Source organism: Bubalus kerabau, chromosome 9, assembly GCF_029407905.1.
Source record: "Bubalus kerabau isolate K-KA32 ecotype Philippines breed swamp buffalo chromosome 9, PCC_UOA_SB_1v2, whole genome shotgun sequence".
Taxonomy (NCBI): domain Eukaryota; kingdom Metazoa; phylum Chordata; class Mammalia; order Artiodactyla; family Bovidae; genus Bubalus; species Bubalus kerabau.
The window spans coordinates 17,492,615-17,514,342 of record NC_073632.1 but is presented as its reverse complement, the minus strand read 5'-3'; the positions used below and the strand labels follow the sequence as shown (position 1 = coordinate 17,514,342).

The 21,728-nt window shown below is 39.1% G+C and overlaps 1 protein-coding gene across 9 annotated transcripts in view; it reads right to left on the bottom strand.

The window, feature by feature from the left end:
- Positions 1-21,728, bottom strand: part of FAM135A (family with sequence similarity 135 member A) — a 162,149-nt gene that overhangs the window by 35,590 nt on the left and 104,831 nt on the right. For all 9 annotated transcript variants that reach the window (XM_055534765.1, XM_055534764.1, XM_055534768.1 and 6 more), the window contains one exon: positions 704-777. In XM_055534765.1, the coding sequence (XP_055390740.1) occupies positions 704-777 (74 nt within the window). The remainder of the gene's footprint in view (positions 1-703; positions 778-21,728) is intronic.

Sequence of the window (21,728 nt, the reverse complement as noted above, 5' to 3'; positions counted from 1 at the left end):
ACAGAATCAGAACATTTACACCTGTCTAGAGAGTATTCTAATGTCATCCCAGGCAAACTCTCAGGCCAAGTCAACACCAAGACAACCACTGTCCTGACTTTTACTTCACTTTAGTTTTATGTGTTCCAGAACTTCACATAAACATATATAATTTATTCTTTTATGTCTCACTTCTTTTCACTCGGCATAATGTCCTCAAAATATTCTTTAAAGCCAAAGAAAACCAGATCTAAAAATACTCAGTAGGGAAAAAAGAAGGCATCTAATCTGGATATTTGAATTATACATCTTTTACATAACGGCAAGAAGTGCCAGTCTTTTGCCAGTCTCAAAAGTGCCAGACTACTTTTGAGAACCTGCAATACAAAATCGTAAATGTAAGAGATTCTGACATGTGAAAATAAAGATACAACAAGATGACCAAATGGAAGGCTGGAACCAGGGCCTTGTGGGACTCCTAAGGGTGGGTAGATCTCATGTGTGGGATGGGATAATAGTGCAATGTGATCCTTTACGGAAGGCAGGGGTCTTTCATAAAGCAATTCACAAGATTAAACACATCTGATTAAACAGGAGATTTCTGAATTTCAAATTCTCATTTCTTTTGCTGTAAATATTGTACATTCCGCCATGATAAATTCTGAGATGATATCTTATATAAAGGGAAACAAAATCATTTAAACTTTGGATTTGTGCTACTCACTGAAGTTCCTGGTATGCAATGGCAGCTTCTCTTGGATGTTCAAAACAAAAGAAGGCCTCAGAAAACCTGCGCACCTGAAAAATTCCAAAAGGGAGTATGAATAACACGGTGCATTTAACAAGTCAATGAGGTTTTAGGTGGTAGGAAGAAAAACACCCTCCGCAAGGGCCCCCATAACCACCCCCATGAAGATTAACCTCTCTCCTCAGTGTTGCCAAACCTCTGTATGTTGGTACTTACTGCATGAGTTAAAAGAAAGAACAGAATGCAGAGTAAGAAACTTCAGCTTACATTATGGATTCACCATTCATCCTCCTTGAAGATGGGGATTCTGTCTCCCACACCAAGAAGAGTGCGCAGCACATGAAAAAATGGTAGGACCGCCTAGCTCCTGCTTCATGCTGTGTGCCAGGCAGCCCAGGACACGTCAGGTGAGCTGATGGATGGACTCACTGACACTGCGACCTCAGGCATTTCACCTTGGGAGCCTTGATGACTTGCTTTCAATTACACTTAATACTTAGTCTACATACGGAGTTATTGTGAAGAGTAAGCATAATTACGTGTTTGATATTTCTTTTTTAAACTGGAAGGTATATGCAAATATGAGCTATGACAATTACCATTGTAGCATTCACCACATTTTTCCTTAAAATAATTGTTTATGTGAATTGTCTCCCCTCTTAATGTGTGATATTCTTTAGAGTAGGAGCTGTGTTTAGGATGATCTTTGCTATCTGCCTAAAATATATCTTGGTATGTTATAAAAGCAAGTGCTTTGTAAATACTGGTCAAATCTAGTTGAATATTTCTTCCATCATATTCGTATTTTGACCTTTTCATTTCTAATTATTCAAAGGCTTTGTCAGCTACGGACAGCAATTGAAGCACCAGTAAGGGCATGGAAAATATATTTTGTTTGAAGGGTATGTGGAGGAGAGAGAAATCAGATTATAGCCAGGAATTACATTACATTGAAACTTTTTTCTAAAGGGAAAGAAGACTAGAGGTTCTTTGGTTTTAAATACACAATGAATTGGAGAAGTGTTTTATTCGTCATCAAGATACAGCCAGTTGAGTTTCTGATTTCCTCAGCCTATCTCCCTGAGTTGGTGAGACAGGATCTTCAGAGGGACAAGGGGAGGCATGAGGCATCTGTGAAGGAAGGACATAACTGTGTCTTCACCTTCAAATGCTGCAACTGCCTCTTCTTGCTCTCCAACACTAGCGGAGAGATAAGGAAAACCATTTGCCTGTCTGTCAGAGAGGTTTTCCTGAGGGCTATAAAGTGTGAAGAAATCCAGCCTGAAGTGATCTGTGGCTGCAGCTCGGCCTGCCTTCTCAGATTCCTATGATAAGAGCAATCATTTCTGGACAGCAGCCGCCCTCATAAGCTCCATGCTAAGCACTTTACTTTTTTATTCTTTGATTTAAACCATATGAAAACCCTATGAAGTGAATATATTTTCATTTAACAACTGAGAAAACAGGCAGAAAGAAGTTAATTACTTGGCCAAGACAACAGAGCTGGCCCGTGATACACCTGGGATTCAAATAAGGGCTCAAGAAAAAGTGTTGTCTTGTGTTCCAACCACTGAGCTCTTCCCTTCTGCATTAAGACTCCCTATTACCAGCAAGTCTTGTCTTTCCTTTCCTCTCTGAGCCCAGATGGAAGTTCTGGTCTAAACTTTCTCCTGCCCTGATTTTCATGCAGTGGCAACACATGATGAATAAAGCTGGTGACCATACTGAGGCCATGACTAAGGCATCACTGCCACCTGATGGCAACACAGCTTAGTTCTGGGCAAAAGGCATTCATAGAAAAAATGTTAAATTTACAAATTCAAACTCAGGATATGAGTAACAGATATTAATACTCTGGTATACATAGTTGTGGGGCGTCCCAGGTGGCCCTAGTGGTCAAGAACCCACCTACCAACATGGGAGACATTAGAGATGCAGGTTTGATCCCTGGGTCAGGAAGATCCTCTGGAGGAGGGCATGGCAACCCACTTCAGTATTCTTGCCTGAAGAATCCCATGGGCAGAGGAGCCTGGTGGGCTACAGTCCATGGGGTCACAAAGAATCGGACACGACTAAAGTGACTTAGCACGCATACATAATTGTAAAACCAGTTTTGAGTATATACCCTAATTTTAAAGAATCCACTCATTTGGAAACATCAACTATTCAAAATTTAACCAGGAAGTTAAAAAAAAATAGCCTTCAAGGGTTAAAAATGAGTGTTTATAGTGTTTACAGAATTAAATGTTTCTTTTATCTGTGTTCATCCTAATATGTTGCTTAAAGATGTCCTATTCATCACAGGGATTGCAAAGAGTTGGACACGACTGAGTGGCTAAGCACAGCACAGCATTTATCATAGGGGATTGGAATGCAAAAGTAGGAAGTTAAGAGATACCTGGAGTAACAGGCAAGTTTCCCCTTGGAGTACAAAATGAAGCAGGCAAAGGCTAACAGAATTCTCCCAAGAGAATGCACTGGTCATAGCAAATACTCTTTTTCAACAACACAAGAGATGATTTATACATGGACATCACCGAATAGTCAATGGGAAAATCAGATTGACTACATTCTTTGTAGCAAAAGATGGAGAAGCTCTGTACACTTAGCAAAAACAAGACCTGGAGCTGACTGTGGCTCAGATCATAAGCTTCTCATAGAAAAATTCAGGCTTAAACTAAAGAAAGCAGGGAAAACTGCTAGGACAGCAAGAACAACTTAAATCAAACCACCTATGAATATACAGTGGAGGTGACGAATAGATTCAAGGGACTACATCTAGTAAACAAAGTGCCTGAAGAACTATGGATAGAGGTCCGTAATATTGTACAGGAGGCAGCAAACAAAACCACCCCAAAGAAAAAGAAAAGCAAGAAGGCCAAGTGGTTGTCTGAGGAGGCTTTACAAATAGCTGAAGAAAGATAAGTGAAAAGCAAGGCAGAAAGGAAAATGTACACCCAACTAAAAGCATAGTTCCAGAGAATAGCAAGGAAGAGACAAGAAAGCCTTCTATGAACAATGCAAACAAATGGAGGAAAACACCAGAAAGGGAAAGACTAGAGATCTCTTTAAGAAAATTGGAAATATCAAAGGAACATTTCATCCAAAGATGGGCACAATAAAGGACAGAAAACAGACCAAGAAATACCCAGAAGAACTGTACAAAAAAATATCTCAATGATCTGGATAACCATGATGGTGTGGTCATTCACCTAGAGCTAGACATTCTGGAGTATAAAGTCAGTGGACCTTAGGAAGTACTGCTTAGGAAGCACTAACTGTCAATAAAGTTAGTGGAGGTGATGGAATTCCAGCAGAGCTATTTAAAATCCTAAAAGATGATGCTATCAGAGTGCTGCACTCAATATGTCAGCAAATTTGGAAAACCCAGCAGTGGCCGCAAAACTGGAAAAGGTCAATCCTCATCCCAATTAGCAAGAAGGGCAGTACTAAAGAATGTTCAAACCACCAGACAATTGGACTCATATCCCATGCTAGTAAGGTTATGCTCAAAATCCTGCATGCTAGGCTTCAGCATTACATGAACTAAGAACTTCCAGATGTCCAAACTGGGTTTAGAAAAGGCAGGGGAACCAGAGATCAAATTATCAACATTTGCTGGATCACAGAGAAAGCAAGAGAATTCCAGGAAAAAATCTACCTCTGTTTCACTGACTACACTAAAGCCTCTGAGTGTGTGGATCATAACAAACTGTGTCAAAGAGATGGAAATACCAGACCACATTATACCTGTCTCCTGAAAAACCTGTATGCTGGTCAAGAAGCAACAGTGAGAACTTTGTATGGAACAACCAACTGCTTCAGGATTGAGAAAGGAGTGTGACAAGGCTGTTTACTATCACTCTGTTTATTTAGCTTATACACAGAGTGCATCATGAGACATGGTGGGCTGGATGAGGTACAAGCCGGAATCAAGATTGCCGGGAGAAATACCAACAACCTCAGATATGTGGATGATATCACTCTAATGACAGAAAGAGAAGAGGAACTAAAGAAACTCTTGATGAGGGTGAAGGAGGACAGTGAAAAGCCTGCTTAAAACTAAACATTAAAAAAACTAAGATCATGGCATCCGGTCCCATCACTTCACAGCAAATTAGAAGGGGAAAGGTGGAAGCAGCGACAGATTTCCTCTTCTTGGGCTCTAAAATCACTGTGGATGGTGACTGCAGCCATGAAATCAGAAGACAGCTGCTCCTTGGCAAGAAAGCTATAACAAACCTAGACAGCGTGTTAAAAATAAAGACATCACTTTGCTGATAAAAGTCTGTATAGTCAAGGCTATGGTCTTTCCAGTAGTCACATACAGTTGTGAGAGCTGGACCATAAAAATGGCTGAGTCCACAGAATTGATGCTTTCAAATTGCAGTGCTGGAGAAGACTCTTGAGAGTCTCCTGGACAACAAGGAGATAAAACCAGTCAATCCTAAAGAAAATCAACCCTGAATTTCATTGGAAGGACTGATGCTGAAGCTGAAGCTCCATTACTCTGGCCACCTGATTAGAACAGTCGACTCATTGAAAAAGACGCTGATGCTGGGAAAGACTGAAGGCAGAAGAGAGTGACAGAGAATGGAATGGTTGGATGGCATCACTGACTTAATGGACATGAGTCTGAGCAAGCTCTGGGAGATGGTGAAGGTCAGGTAAGCCTAGCATGCTGCAGTCCATTGGGTCGCAAAGAGTGGGACACAACTGAGTGACTGAACATTTACGTATGTGTATGTGTGTGTCTGTGTACCGACAATGGAATATTACTCAGCCATAGAAAAGAATGAAATAATGCCACTTGCAGAAACACGGATGCACCTAGAGATTATCACACTAAGTGGAGTAAGTCACAGAGAAAGACAAATACCCTATGATATCACTTATATGTGGAATCTAAAATATGACACAAATGAACTTATCTGTGAAACAGACTCACAGAGAACAGACTTGTGGCTGTCAAGGAGGAGGAGGACAGGAAGAGGGAAGAATTGGGAGTCTGGGATTCACAGTGGCAAACTATTAAACACAGACCAGATAAACAACAATGGCCTACTGTATGGCACAGGGAACAATATTCAATATCCTGTGATAAACCATAATGGAAAAGGAAAACAAACAGGAACCAAAACAAAAAGGTACTCTTTTCATAGGTAGATACAACCTGCCTCGAGGGAAGACAGGCTAGATTTCAGTTCCCACTCCCCCTTAGCAGAATCCTCTTATTTAGGGAAAGGCCTAACACCGTTCTCAGGTGATACAGTGGTAAAGAATCTGCCTGCCAAGCAGGAGACACACGTTTGATCCCTGAGTCAGGAAGATCCCCTGGAGAAGGAAATGGCAACCTATTCTAGTATTCTTGCCTGGGAAATCCCATGAAAGAAGAGTATGGCGGGCTACAGTCCACACGACTTGGTGACTAAACCACCACTACCACCCAAACCTGTTAATCAATTGGAGAACTTAAAAAATTCTACCCATGTCTGGGCCCCATTTAGCACTGATAATTTTTAAAGTTCCCAAGATGACTCTAATACACAGCCAAAGTTGTAAAGCACTATTTAACTTCACTGAGGCCAGGACAGAGAAACTGGTATTGGATTGACTCTACTGAAAACAACTTACAAAACCTGACAAAATACATGGAGCAACTGCTTCCAGACCTGAAGAACACCCACTGGATATGCAAAGAAGTGGGAAAATGTACCTTACAATCAAGAGATACAAGCAGTTTGTTGATAACCCAGGTGCTAGAAATAGCAAACAAGAATTAAAAAAAAAAATTAAAACTAAAGTTTTTTTAAGAGCAGTTTTAGAGAAAAATTGATCAGAGAGTATAGAAAATTCCAATTATACACCAAGCCCCCAGGTTTTTCCTATTATTTGCATCTTGTATTTGTTATAATTTGATGTTGTTGGTCAGTCATTAAGTTGTGTCCCACTCTTTTGCGACTCCATGGATTGTAGCCTGCCAGGCTCTTCTGTCCATGGGGTCTCCCAGGCAAGAATACTGGAGTGGGTTGCCATTTCCTTCTCCAATAATTTGATGCATTTGTTATAACTGATGAACCAATGTTGACACATCATCAACAACTAAAGTTCATCACTTCATTAAGGTTCACCCTTGGTATTGTGCATGGTATGGGCTTTGACAAATGTATAAAGACAAATACCTACCATCACAACATCATAGACAACAGTTCCACTGTCCTAAAGATCTCTCGTGCTCCACCCACCCGACTCTCTCCCAATTCCCCCGAGCCCCTGGCAACTACTGATCATTTATTTAGTTTTTCCTTTTCCAGAATATCATACAGTTGGAATCATATAGTAGGTAACTCTCTTCAGATTAGCTTCATTTAGCAAAAATAAATTATTAAGGTTTTTCTATGTCTTTTCATGGTTTGATAGCTCATTTCTTTTTATTACTGAAAAAAGTTCCATTATATGGATAAACAAAGATTTATTCATTCACCTGATGAAGGACAGTTTAGTTCAAGTTTTGGCAATTATGAAAAAAGCTGCTATAATATATGTGCAGGTTTTTGCATAGACCTAACTTTCAATTAATTTGGGAAAAAAATAAAAAAGCATGATATCTGGATTGTAATGTAAGAGTATGTTTGGATTTGTATGAAATTGCCAAGCCATCTTCCATGAATGAGAATTCCTGTTGGGTCCCCATCCTTATCAATATTTGGTGTTGTCAGTGTTTTTGATTTTAGTCATTCTTACAGGTGTGTATGGTATCTCATTGTTTTAATTTGCAATTCTCTGATAATTTAAGTTGGGAATTTTCCTTCCCCAAGTGAATGGCTAGAGAGGGCTGGAATTGGGTCCTCCAGGTCAGATGGGCTCCAGAAAGAGCTTCTGAGGAGGAAGGTCATTAAGAAGGATAGAATGCTCTGAATGTATCTACAAATGACTATTTCCACCTCTCCCTGCATGAGGGGATTTCTCTAATCATCATTATGCGAATCTGGTAGGATTCCTCAAGCTAAAACTCATAGAAGTGTGGGTATCCCCTAAGACTGGGCCCTCTGGAGTTACTAACTCAAACTTGTCCAAACTGAGCCCCCAGAAATTTGTCAATTACAGTGTAAATTTTGCTCCCCTGGTACTGGCTCCTGGTGACTTCTGTTCATTGATACGTTTCTGCTTTAGCAAGATGTGATTCTCTGTAATTGGCTATCTCTCCTTCCAGTTCAGGTGAGATGGGCAGAAGTTTATCATGCAGCCTCAATTCTCAAATGGATATAAAAAGATGTGTTGACATTTGGTTTGTTCAGCTCTTTTCTTGTTGGTAGAAAGGAAGTGATGAAGTCCAAGTCTCTTACAAACCAGATCAGAAACCAGAAGTCCAGGCAAGTACTTTTAGGCAATAATTATACACTACCAAATGACTGAGAGCAGCTGATCTTAATGAAGGAAGAGATGAGGAACCTCAGCAGAAAAATGAAACCATTAAAAAAAATACCAAGGGGAAATTTTGGAAGTAAGAATATAATATCAGAAATGAAAATTTTACTAGGTAAGATTTAGACCAGATCAGACACTACAGAAATGAGTTAGTGAATTTAAAGATAGAATAACAAAAATTATTCACTCCAAACAACATAGAGAAAAAAACTAAAGACCTCAAAATATCAAAAGTGTAACAAGTGATATGAGAGTGCCAGAGAGAGAGCAGAGGGAAAAACTGGGGCATAAAAAAATCTATAGTTATGGCTAAAATTTTGATAAAAATATCACACTGCAGATCTGAGAATTAAAGCAAATCCTAAGGAAGATAAATTAGGAAAATACAGGGCACATCAGAATTAAATAGCTAAAAAACAAAGATAAAGAGAAGATCCTAACAGCAGCTGGAGGAAAACAACAATGTAAATCAGTGTTCCCAACCTTTTGGGTGGTAGGGAGGGACAGGTTTAGCGGAAGACAATTTTTCCATGGAAGGGGGTGGTAGTGGTAGTTTTCAGGTGATTCCCATATGGGGAGCACACTCTAGATCCCTTGCAGGCATAGTTTTACAGTAGGGTTCATGCTCCTATGAGAATCTAATGCCACTGCTGACCTGACGGGAGGTGGAACTCAAGTGGTAATGTGAGCGATGGGGAGATGTAAACACAGAAGCAGCGCTGCTCACTCACTTGCCTCTCTCCTGTTGCTGTGCGGCCCTGTCAGCGGCCCAGGGGTTGGGAACCCTGATATCAATGACTGATTTATTATCACAGAGTATGGTGGACAGATGATAACGGTATGTCTTTAAAATAGCAAAGCAGAGACGAAAAAAATGGCCACCCAGAATGTTGATTAAACAACCCTATGAATCAACATGACCCAAGTTAGATTTATAATATACTATACCTATAAGTTTAGCAGGGTCATAGGATATAAAATCAATGAGCAAAAATCAATTGTACTTTTACACTCTAGTAACAACCTCTAAAAAAATGAAATTAAAAGACCATTTATAACAACATCACATAATATAATTGCATAAAAAGGTTATAAATAAATAAAAGAGACTGAAAACTACAAAACACTTCTAAGAGAAATTAAAGACCTAAGTAAACGGGGAGCCAGGCCATGTTCACAGATTGGCTCAATATAATTAAGGGGAAAATTCTGTCTAAATTGATCTGTAGATTTTACTTAAACTGAAATTCCAGCATTATTTTTTTTCAGACTATACTTTTTATTTTGTATTGGGTATAGTATAGCCAATTAACAATGTTGTAGCAGTTTCAGGTTGGAGAAGGCAATGGCACTGTACTCCAGTACTCTTGTCTGGAAAATCCCATGGACGGAGGAGCCTGGAAGACGGCAGTCCATGGAGTCGCGAAGAGTCAGACACGACTGAGCAACTTCACTTTCACACTTTACTTTCATGCACTGGGAGAAGGAAATGGCAACCCACTCCAGTGTTCTTGCCTGGAGAATCCCAGGGACGGTGGAGCCTGGTGGGCTGCCGTCTATGGGGTCGCACAGAGTTGGACACAACTGAAGCGACTTAGCAGCAGCAGCAGTTTCAGGTGAACAGAGAAGGGAATCAGCCATCTATACACATGTATCCATTCTCCCCCAAATCCCCCTCCCAACCAGACTGGCATATAATGTTGAGTAGATTTCCATGTGCTATTCAATAGATCCTTGTTGGTTACCCATTTTAAATATAGCAGTGTGTTCATGACCTTCCAAACTCCCTAACTCCCTTCCCCCAGGCAACCATAAATTCGTTTTCTAAATCTGTGAGTCTCTGTTTTGTAAGTAAGTTCATTTGTATCATTTATTTCTAGATTCCACATATAAGGGATGCCATATGATAACTATCCTTCTCTGTCTGACTTACTTCACTCAGTATGACACTGCTAGGTCCACCCATGTTGCTGCAAATGGCCTTATTTTATTCTTTTTAATGGAATAATACTCCATTGTATATACATACCACATCTTAAACTCTCACTATTTGCAGATGACATGATCCTCTACATAGAAAACCCTAAAGACTCCACCAGAAAATTACCAGAACTAATCAATGATTATAGTAAAGTTGCAAGATATAAAATCAACACACAGAAATCCCTTGCATTCCTATACACTAAAAATGAGAAAACAGAAAGAGAAATTAAGGAAACAATTCCATTCACCATTGCAACGGAAAGAATAAAATACTTAGGAATATATCTACCTAAAGAAACTAAAGACCTATATATAGAAAACTATAAAACACTGGTGAAAGAAATCAAAGAGGACACTAATAGATGGAGAAATATACCATGTTCATGGATTGGAAGAATCAATATAGTGAAAATGAGTATACTACCCAAAGCAATCTATAGATTCAATGCAATCCCTATCAAGCTACCAACAGTATTCTTCACAGAGCTAGAACAAATAATTTCACAATTTGTATGGAAATACAAAAAACCTCGAATCGCCAAAGCTATCTTGAGAAAGAAGAATGGAACTGGAGGAATCAACCTACCTGGCTTCAGGCTCTACTACAAAGCCACAGTTATCAAGACAGTATGGTACTGGCACAAAGACAGAAATATAGATCAATGGGACAAAACAGAAAGCCCAGAGATAAATCCATGCACATATGGACACCTTATCTTTGACAAAGGAGGCAAGAATATACAATGGATTAAAGACAATCTCTTTAACAAGTGGTGCTGGGAAAACTGGTCAACCACTTGTAAAAGAATGAAACTAGAACACTTTCTAACACCATACACAAAAATAAACTCAAAATGGATTAAAGATATAAACCTAAGACCAGAAACTATAAAACTCCTAGAGTAGAACATAGGCAAAACACTCTCCGACATACATCACACCAGGACCCTCTATGACCCACCTTCCAGAATATTGGAAATAAAAGCAAAAATAAACAAATGGGACCTAATTAAACTTAAAAGCTTCTGCATGACAAAGGAAACTATTAGCAAGGTGAAAAGGCAGCCTTCAGAATGGGAGAAAATAATAGCAAATGAAGCAACTGACAAACAACTAATCTCAAAAATATACAAGCAACTCCTACAGCTTAACTCCAGAAAAATAAATGACCCAATCAAAAAATGGGCCAAAGAACTAAATAGACATTTCTCCAAAGAAGACATACAGATGGCTAACAAACACATGAAAAGATGCTCAACATCACTCATTATCAGAGAAATGCAAATCAAAACCACTATGAGGTACCATTTCACGCCAGTCAGAATGGCTGTGATCCAAAAGTCTACAAGCAATAAATGCTGGAGAGGGTGTGGAGAAAAGGGAACCCTCTTACACTGTTGGTGGGAATGCAAACTAGTACAGCCACTGTGGAGAACAGTGTGGAGATTCCTTAAAAAACTGGAAATAGAACTGCCTTATGATCCAGCAATCCCACTGCTGGGCATACACACCGAGGAAACCAGAAGGGAAAGAGACACGTGTACCCCAATGTTCATCGCAGCACTGTTTATAATAGCCAGGACATGGAAGCAACCTAGATGTCCATCAGCAGATGAATGGATAAGAAAGCTGTGGTACATATACACAATGGAGTATTACTCAGCCATTAAAAAGAATACATTTAAATCAGTTCTAATGAGGTGGATGAAACTGGAGCCTATTATACAGAGCGAAGTAAGCCAGAAAGAAAAACACCAATACAGTATACTAACGCATATATATGGAATTTAGAAAGATGGTAACAATAACCCTGTGTACGAGACAGCAGAAGAGACACTGATGTATAGAACAGTCTTATGGACTCTGTGGGACAGGGAGAGGGTGGGGAGATTTGGGAGAATGGCATTGAAACATGTATAATATCATGTATGAAACGAGTCGCCAGTCCAGGTTTGATGCGTGATACTGGATGCTTGGGGCTGGTGCACTGGGACGACCCAGAGGGAGGGTATGGGGAGGGAGGAGGGAAGAGGGTTCAGGATGGGGAACACATGTATACCTGTGGCGGATTCATTTTGGTATTTGGCAAAACTAATACAATACTGTAAAGTTTAAAAATAAAATAAAATTTAAAAAAATTAATTAAAAAATTAATTAATTTATTTTAATTGGAGGCTAATTACTTTGCAATATTGTGGTGGGTTTTGCCATACATTAACATGAATCAGCCATGGGTGTACGCGTCCCGCATCCTGAACCCCCCTCCCACCTCCCTCCCCATCCCATCCCTCAGGGTCATCCCAGAGCACCGGCCCTAAGTGCCGTTTCATGCATTGAACTTGGACTGATGATCTATTTCACATATGATAATATACAGGTTTCAAAGCTATTCTCTCAAATCATCCCACCCTTGCATTCTCCCACAGAGTTCAAAAGTCTGTTCTTTGTATCTGTGTTTCTTTTGCTGTCTCACATATAGGGTCACAGTTACCATCTTTCTAAATTCCATATATATGCATTAATATATATGCATTAATATACTGTATTGGTGTTTTTCTTTCTGAAAACACTTCACTCTGCATAATAGGCTCCAGTTTTGTCCACCTCATTAGAACCGATTCAAATGTGTTCTTTTTACAGCTGAGTAATAGTCCATTGGCTAGATGTACCACAGCTTTCTTATCCATTCATCTGCTGATGGACATCTAGGTTGCTTCCATGTCTTGGCTATTGTAAACAGGGCTGCAATGAACACTGGGGTGCATATATCATTTCAAATCATGTTTTCCTCCTGATACATGCTGAGCAGGAGTGAGACTGCAGGGTCATATGGTAGCTCTATATTTCAGTTCAGTTCAGTTCAGTCGCTCAGTCGTGTCCGACTCTTTGCAACCCCATGAAATCGCAGCACGCCAGGCGTCCCTGTCCATCACCATCTCCTGGAATTCACTCAAACTCACGTCCATTGAGTTGGTGATGCCAACCAGCCATCTCATCCTCTGTCGTCCCCTTTTCCTCCTGCCCCCAATCCCTCCCAGCATCAGAGTCTTTTCCAATAGTAGCTCTATATTTAGTTTTTTAAGGAAACTTCATACTGTTCTCCATAGTGGCTATACCAATTTACATTCCCACCAACAGTGTAAGAGGGTTCCCTACTCTCCATGCCCTCCCCAGCATTTAGTTTTTTGTCAGTTTTTGATGATAGTCATTCTGACCAGTGTGAGGTGGTATCTCACTGCAACTTTGATTTGCATTTCCTTAATAACCAGCAGTGTTGAGCATCTCTTCATGAGTCTGCTGGCCATCTGTATGTCTTCTTTGGAGAAATATCTATTCAGGTCTTCTGTCCATTTTTTGAGTGTTCTGTTGGTTTTGATGCTGTTAAGCATCACAAACTGTTTGTAAATCTGGAGATTAATCCCTTATCAGTTCAGTTCAGTTCAGTCGCTCAGTAATGTCCAACTCTTTGCGACCCCATGAACTGCAGCATGGCAGGCCTCCCTGTCCATTACCAACGCCCGGAGTACACCCAAACTCATGTCCATTGAGTTGGTAAGGCCATCCAGCCATCTCATCCTCTGTCGTTCCGTTCTCCTCCTGCCCCCAATCCTTCCCAGCATCAGAGTCTTTTCCAATGAGTCAGCTCTTTGCATGAGGTGGCCAAAGTACTGGAGTTTCAGCTTCAGCATCAGTCCTTCCAATGAACACCCAGGAGTGATGTCCTTTAGAATGGACTGGTTGGATCTCCTTGCAGTCCAAGGGACTCTCAAGAGTCTTCTCCAACACCACAGTTCAAAAGCATCAATTCTTCGGTGCTCAGCTTTCTTCACAATCCAACTCTCATATCCATACATGACCACTGGAAAAACCATAGCCTTGACTAGACAGATCTTTGTTGGCAAAGTAATGTCTCTGCTTTTGAATATGTTGTCTAGGTTGGTCATAACTTTCCTTCCAAGGAGTAAGCGTCTTTTAATTTCATGGCTGCAATCACCATCTGCAGTGATTTTGGAGCTCAGAAAAATAAAGTCTGACACTGTTTCCACTGTTTCCCCATCTATTTGACATGAAGTGATGGGACCAGATGCCATGATCTTCGTTTTCTGAATGTTGAGCTTTAAGCCAACTTTTTCACTCTCCTCTTTCACTTTCATCAAGAGGCTCTTTAGTTCTTCTTCACTTTCTGCCATAAGGGTGGTGTCATCTGCATATCTGAGGTTATTGATATTTCTTCTGGCAATCTCGATTCCAGCTTGTGCTTCTTCCAGCCCAGAGTTTCTCATGATGTACTCTGCATAGAAGTTAAATAAGCAGGGTGACAATATACAGCCTTGATGTACTCCATTTCCTATTTGGAACCAGTCTGTTGTTCCATGTCCAGTTCTAACTGTTGCTTCCTGACCTGCATACAGGTTTCTTAAAAGGCAGGTCAGGTGGTCTGGTATTCCCATCTCTTTCAGAATTTCCCACAGTTTATTGTGACCCACACAGTCAAAGGCTTTGGCATAGTCAATAAAGCAGAAATAGATGTTTTCCTGGAACTCTCTTGCTTTTTTGATGATCCAGCGGATGTTGGCAATTTGATCTCTGGTTCCTCTGCCTTTTCTAAAACCAGCTTGAACATCTGGAAGTTCATGGTTCATGTATTGCTGAAGCCTGGCTTGGAGAATTTTGAGCATCACTTTACTAGTGTGTGAGATGAGTGCAATTGTGTGGTAGTTTGAACATTCTTTGGCATTGCCTTTCTTTGGGATTGGAATGAAAACTGACCTTTTCCAGTCCTGTGGCCACTGCTGAGTTTTCCATACTTGCTGGCATATTGAGTGCAACACTTTCACAGCATCATTTTTCAGGATTTGAAATAGCCCCACTGGAATTCCATCACCTCCACTAGCTTTGTTCATAGTGATGCTTCCTAAGGCCCACTTGACTTCACATTTCAGGATGTCTGGCTCTAGGTGAGCGATCACACCATCGTGATTATCTCAGTCACATCCATTGCAAATATTTTCTCCCAATCTATGGGTTGTCTTTTCATTTTGTTTATTGTTTCCTTTGCTGTGAAAAAGCTTTTGAGTTTAAGTAGGTCCCATTTGTTTTTATTCCCATTATTCTGGGGAATGGATTGAAAAAGATACTGCTGTGATTTATGCCAGAGAGTGTTCTGCCTATGCTTTCCTCTAGGAGTTTTACAGTGTATGATCTCATATTTAGGTCTTTAATCCATTTTAAGATTATCTTTGTATATGTTCTATACATATAGAAAATGATCTAACTTCATTTTTTAAATAAGTATTGTCCAATTTTCCCAGCACCATTTGTTGAAGAGACTGTCTTTCCAACATACTTTGTCATCAATTAATTGACCATAGGTGAATGGGGTTATTTCTGCATTTTCTATCGTGTTCCACTGATCTATATTTCTAGTTTTGGGCCAGTACCATACTGTTTTGATGACTGTAGCTTTGTAGTATAGCCAGGGAGCCTGATCCCTCCAGCTCCATTTTTTAAGCTTGCTTTTGCTATTTGGGATATTTTTTGCCTCCATACAAATTTTGAGATTTTTTTGTTCTAGTTCTGTGAAAAATGCTATAGGTAATTTGATAGGGATTGTGCTGAATCTATAGATTGCCTTGGGTACTATAGTCATTTTGACAATATTGATTCTTGCAGTCCAAAAATATGGTGTATCTTCCCATCTGTTTATGTCTTATTTGATTTCTTCCATCAGTATCTTACAGTTTTCAGAGCACAGGTTTTTTGTATCCTTAGGTAGATTTATCCCCAGGTATTTTATTCTTTTTGATGCAATGGTAAATGGAATTGCTTCCTGAATTTCTCGTTCTGATCTTTCATTGTTAGTGTAGAGAAATGCAACAGATTTCTGTGTATTAATTTTATAACCTGCAAATTTACCAAATTCATTGATGAGTTTTATTAGTTTTCTGATAGCATCTTTAGGCTCTATATAGTATCATGTCATCTGCAAACAGTGATAGTTTAACTTCTTCTTTTCCAATGTAGATTCCCCTTACTTTTTCTTCTCTGATTGCTATAGCTAGGACTTCCAAAACTATGTTGAATAAAAGAGGTGAGAGTGGACATCCTGGTCTTATTCCTGATCTTAGAGGGAATGCTGTCAGTTTTTCACTATTGAGTATGATGCTAGCTGTAGGTTTGTAGAATATGGTCTTTATTATGTTGATTTATGTACCCTCTATGCCCACTTTCTGGAGAGTTTTTTTTAATCATAAATGGGTGCTGAATTTCATCAAAAGCTTTTTCAGCATCTACTGAGATGATCATATGGTTTTTATTCTTCAATTTGCTGATGTGGTATATTACCTTGATTGATTTGTGGATGTTGGAAAATGCTTGCATCACTGGGATGAATCCCACTTGATCATAGTGTAAGATCTTTTCAATGTATTGTGGGATACAGATTGCTAGTAGTTTGTTGAGGATTTTTGCATCTATGTTCATCAGTGATACTGGATTATAATGTGTGTGTGTGGTATCTTTGTCTGGTTTTGGTATCAGAGTGATGGTGGACTCATAAAATGAGCTGGGGAGTTTTCCTTTAAAACAGTTTCAGAAGGAGAGGTGTTAGCTCTTCTCTAAACATTTGATAAAATTTGCCTGTGAAGCCGTCAGGGCCTGGACTTTTGTTTGTTGGGAGGTTTTTAATAACAGTTTCAATTTCAGTGCTTGTGACTGGTCTGTTCATGTTTTCTATTTCATCTTGGTTCAGTTTAAGGAGACTGTACCTTTCTGAAAACTTGTGCATTTCTTCTAGGTTGTCCATTTCACTGGCATACAATTGTTGATAGTAGTCTCTTATGATCCTTGGTATTTCTATGGAGTCAGTTGTAACTTCTCCTTTTTCATTTCTAATTTAATTGATTTGAATCCTCCCTTTTTTTTTCTCTTGGTTTCTGGCTAAAGGTTTATCAATTTTGCTTATCTTTTCAAAGAATAAGCTTTTAGTTTCATTGATCTTTGAGATTTTTCTTTGTCTCTATTTCATTCACTTCTGCTCTGATTTTTATGATTTCCTTCTGTTAATCATAGGTTTGTTTTTTCTTCTTTCTCTAATTGTTTTAGGTATAAGGTTAGGTTGTTTGAGGTTTTTCTTGTTTCTTGAGCTAACTGTATATTGCCATAAACTTTCCACTTAAAACTGCTTTTGCTGCATCCCATAAGTTTTGGACCGTTGTGCTTTCCTTTTCATTTGTCTCTAAGTTTTTGTTTTTTTTTTTAATTTCCTCTTTGAGTTTTTCAGTGATCCAATGGTTTCTGAGTAGCATATTGTTTAGCTGCCAAGTATTTATGTTTTTTAAAGTATTTTCTTGTGATTTATTTCTAATCGCAGAGCTTTGTGACAGAAAAAATGATATAATTTCGATTTTCTTAAATTTACAGCGACTTGCCTTGTGGCCCAGCATATGGTCAATCCTGGAGAGTGTTCCATGTGCACTTGAGAAGAATGTAAAGTCTGCCACTTTTGAGTGAAATGCTCTATAAATATCAATTAAATCCAACTGATCTAAACTGTCATTTAAGGTCAGTGCGCCTTATTAATTTTCTGTCTAGAGAAAGTGGGATATTAAAGTCCCCCACTATTATTCTGTTACTGTTGATTTCTCTGTTTATATTTTTTAGTATTTGCCTTACATATTGAGGTACTCCTATGTTGGGTGCATATATATTTATAATTGTTGTATCTTCTTCTCAGATTGAACACTTGATCATTATCAAGTGTCCTTATTTGTCTCTTATAACAGTCTTTGCTTTAAAGTCTATTTTGTGTGATGTATTGATACTCCAGCTTTCTTATGAATTCACTGTGTGTGGAATACCTTCTACCATCCTCTTACATTCAGTCTGTAAGTCTGAGGTGGGTCTCTTGTAGACAACACATCTATGGATCTTGTTTCTGTATCTACCCAGCCAGTCTATGTCTTTTGGTTGGTGTCTTTAATCCATTTATATTTAAGGCAATTATTAAGGCAATATGTATGATCCCAGAGGTCTCTTAGGCTGTCTTCATTTCTTTTCATTCTTTTTTCTACATTCTGTTTTGCGGCACTGATTTCCACCATTCTATCTTCCAAGTCATTAATCTGTTCTTTTGCCTCAGTTATTCTGCTATTAATTCCTTCTTGTGTATTGTTCATCTCTGTTTGTTTGTTCTTTTGTTTTTCTAGGCCTTTGGTAAACATTTATTTCATCTTCTCAATCTTTGCCCACCATTCTTTTTCCGAGATCCTGGATCATCGTCATTATAATTATTCTGAATTCTTTTTAAGAATTTTCAGAATTATTCTGAATTCATTTAAGACAAATAAATCAATATATTGAGATAAAAAAAAATCCTTGAGAAATATAATTTACCAAAACTGATTGAAAAAGAAATAAAATGTAGCATTCCCACTAGTACTCTAACTTCTAAATCTAATCATAATGAAATTAAAGACCAGATTGAAGACTGGTCTAAAAATTACTGGCTAAAGTTGTGAAAGATGAAGAAAACGAAAGGAAGAATGAAGATTAAGTGAGTCTGAAGAGTTTAAAGGGATGTGATAACTGATTGCAATGTGTGACCCTGAGATTGATCCTGGAAAAGGTTGTCACACAGGGTGTTATTAAGACAACTGACCAGATTTAAAAATGAATCATGTAGTAGGTATCAGTATTTCAGTACAGTTCAGTTACTCAGTTGTGTCTGACTCTTTGCGACCCCATGGACTGCAGCACGCCAGGCCTCCCTGTCCATCACCAACTCCCAGAGATTGCTCAAACTCATGTCTATTGAACTGGTGATGCCATCCAATCATCTCATCTTATCTTCTGTTGTCCCCTTCTCTTCCTATCTTCAATCTTTCCCAGTATCAGGGTCTTTTCCAGTGAGTCAGTTCTTAGCACCAGGTGGTCAAAGTACTGAAGTTTCCGCTTCAGCATTAGTCCTTCCAATGACTATTCAGGACTGATTTCCTTTAGGATTGACTCCTTGCAGTCCAGGGACTCTCAAGAGTCTTCTCCAACAACACAGTTCAAAAGTATCAATTCTTCAGTGCTCAGCTTTCTTTATAGTCCAACTCTCACATCCATACATGACTACTGGAAAAACCATAGCTTTGACTTGATGGACCTTTGTTGGCAAAGTAATGTCTCTGCTTTTTAATATGCTGTCTTTAACAGGTTGGTCTAACTTTCCTTCTAAGGAGCAAGCTGCAGTCAGAATCTGCAGTGATTCTGGAGCCCCCCAAAATAAAGTCTCTCACTGTTTCCACTGTTTCCCCATCTATTTGCCATGAAGTGATGGGACTGGATACCATGATCTTAGCTTTTTGAATGTTGAGTTTTAAGCCAGCTTTTTCACTCTCCTCTTTCACTTTCATCAAGAGGTTCTTTAGTTCTTCTTCCGTTTCTACCATAAGGGTGGTGTCATCTGCGTATATGAGATTATTCATATTTCTCTCAGCAATCTTGATGCCAGCTTGTGCTTCATCCAGCCCAGCATTTTACATGATGTACTCTGCATATAAGTTAAATAAGCAGGGTAACAATATACAGCCTTGACATACTCCTTTCCCAATTTGGAACCAGTCTGTTGTTCCATGTCCGGTTCTAACTGTTGCTTCTTGACCTGCATATGGGTATCTCAGGAGGCAGGTAAGGTGGTCTGGTATTTCCATCTCTTTAAGAATTTTCCACAGTTTGTTGTGATCCACACACATTAAAGGCTTTGGTGTAATCAATAAAGCAGAAGTAGATGTTTTTCTGGTATTCTCTTGCTTTTTCAATGATCCAGCAGATGTTGGCAATTTATCTCTGGTTTCTCTGCCCTTTCTAAATCCAGCTTGAATATCTGGAAGTTCACGGTTCACTTACTGTTGAAGCCTGGCTTGGAGAATTTTGAGCATTACTTTGCTAGAGTGTGAGATGAGTGTAATTGTGCCGTAGTTTGAAAATTCTTTGGCATTGCTTTTCTTTGGGATTGGAATGAAAACTGACCTTTTCCAGTCCTGTGGCCACTGCTGACTTTTCCAAATTTGCTGGCATATTGAGTGTAGCACTTAAACAGCATCATCTTGTAGGATTTGAAACAACTCAACTGGAATTTCATTACCTCCACTAGCTTTGTTCATAGTGATGCTTCCTAAGGCCCACTTGACTTTGCATTCAAGGATGTCTGGCTCTAGGTGAGTGATCACACTGTCATGGTTATTTGGGTCATTTAAGATCTTTTTTGTATAGTTCTTTTGTGTACTCTTGCCACCTCTTCTTAATCTCTTCTGCTTCTGTTAGGTCCCTGCCTTTAGGTTTCTGCCCTTTATTGTGCCCATCTTTGCATGAAAATTTCCCTTAGTATCTCTAATTTTTTTGAAGAGATCTCTAGTCCTTCCCTTTCTATTGTTTTCCTCTATTTCTTTGCACTGATCACTGAGGAAGGCTTTCTTATCTCTCCTTGCTATTATTTGAAACTCTGCATTCAAATGGGTTTATTTTTCCTTTTCTCCTTTGCCTTTAGCTTCAGTATTAAATGTCTTAAAGTTGATCACTGTACTGTGGTTAAGTAAGATGATATCTTTGTTCTTAGTTAATATGCCCTGAAGTATTTAAGGAAAAACGAGTATAATGTCTGTAACTATCAAATGGCCCAGAAAAAAAAAATATGTGTGTGTGTATATTTATATGGGTGCTGTGCTGTGCTTAGTTGCTCAGTTGTGTCTGACTCTTTGGGACCCCATAGACTGTATCCCGCCAGCTCCTTTGTCCATGGGGATTCTCTATGGAAGAATACTGGAGTGGGTTGCCATGCCCTCCTCCAGGGGGATCTTCCCAGCCCAGGGATTGAACCCAGGTCTTCCGCATTGCAGGCGGATTCTTTACCACCAGGGTCACCAAGGAAGCTCCAGAATACTGGAGTGGGTAGTCTATCCCTTCTCCAGGGGAATTTCCCGACCCAGGAATCTAACTGGGGTCTCCAGAATTGCGGGAGGATTCTTTACCAGTTGAGCAACTGGGAATGTGTATCTATTGACAAAAAGAAGGAACGATGAAGCAAATGTGCCAAAATGGTAACTTGTGATTCTGACAAAGACAATATGGGAGTAAGTTGTACTACTTCTGTAATACTTCTGATAGTTCTCTTCTATATTTTAGAAGCTTTATGATTTTGCCTTTCATGTGTGTTTTTAGTCCATCTGGAACTGAATTTTATATAATTCAGTTATATAATACCCAATTGTCCCAATATCATTTATTGATAATGTCACATCTTCCCTGCTGATCTGTACATATTATATCCAAATACAGGTGTGTCTCTGTCTGGCTTTTCTCTTGTGTTCCATCGACAAATTAAGACCTCTACTTTATCAAAAGACAGCATGAACATAGTGGAAAAAACCATGAAATGAGGAAAGATTTATAAAACATTTAACAAAGATCAGTACTTAGAATACACAGAAAACCATTATAAATCAAGAAGAAAAAGAAAACTAATCTGATAGAAAAATGGGCAGCCAGTTTGGACAGGTACTTCACAAACAGGAAATCTACACAGACAACAGTCATACAAAATGGT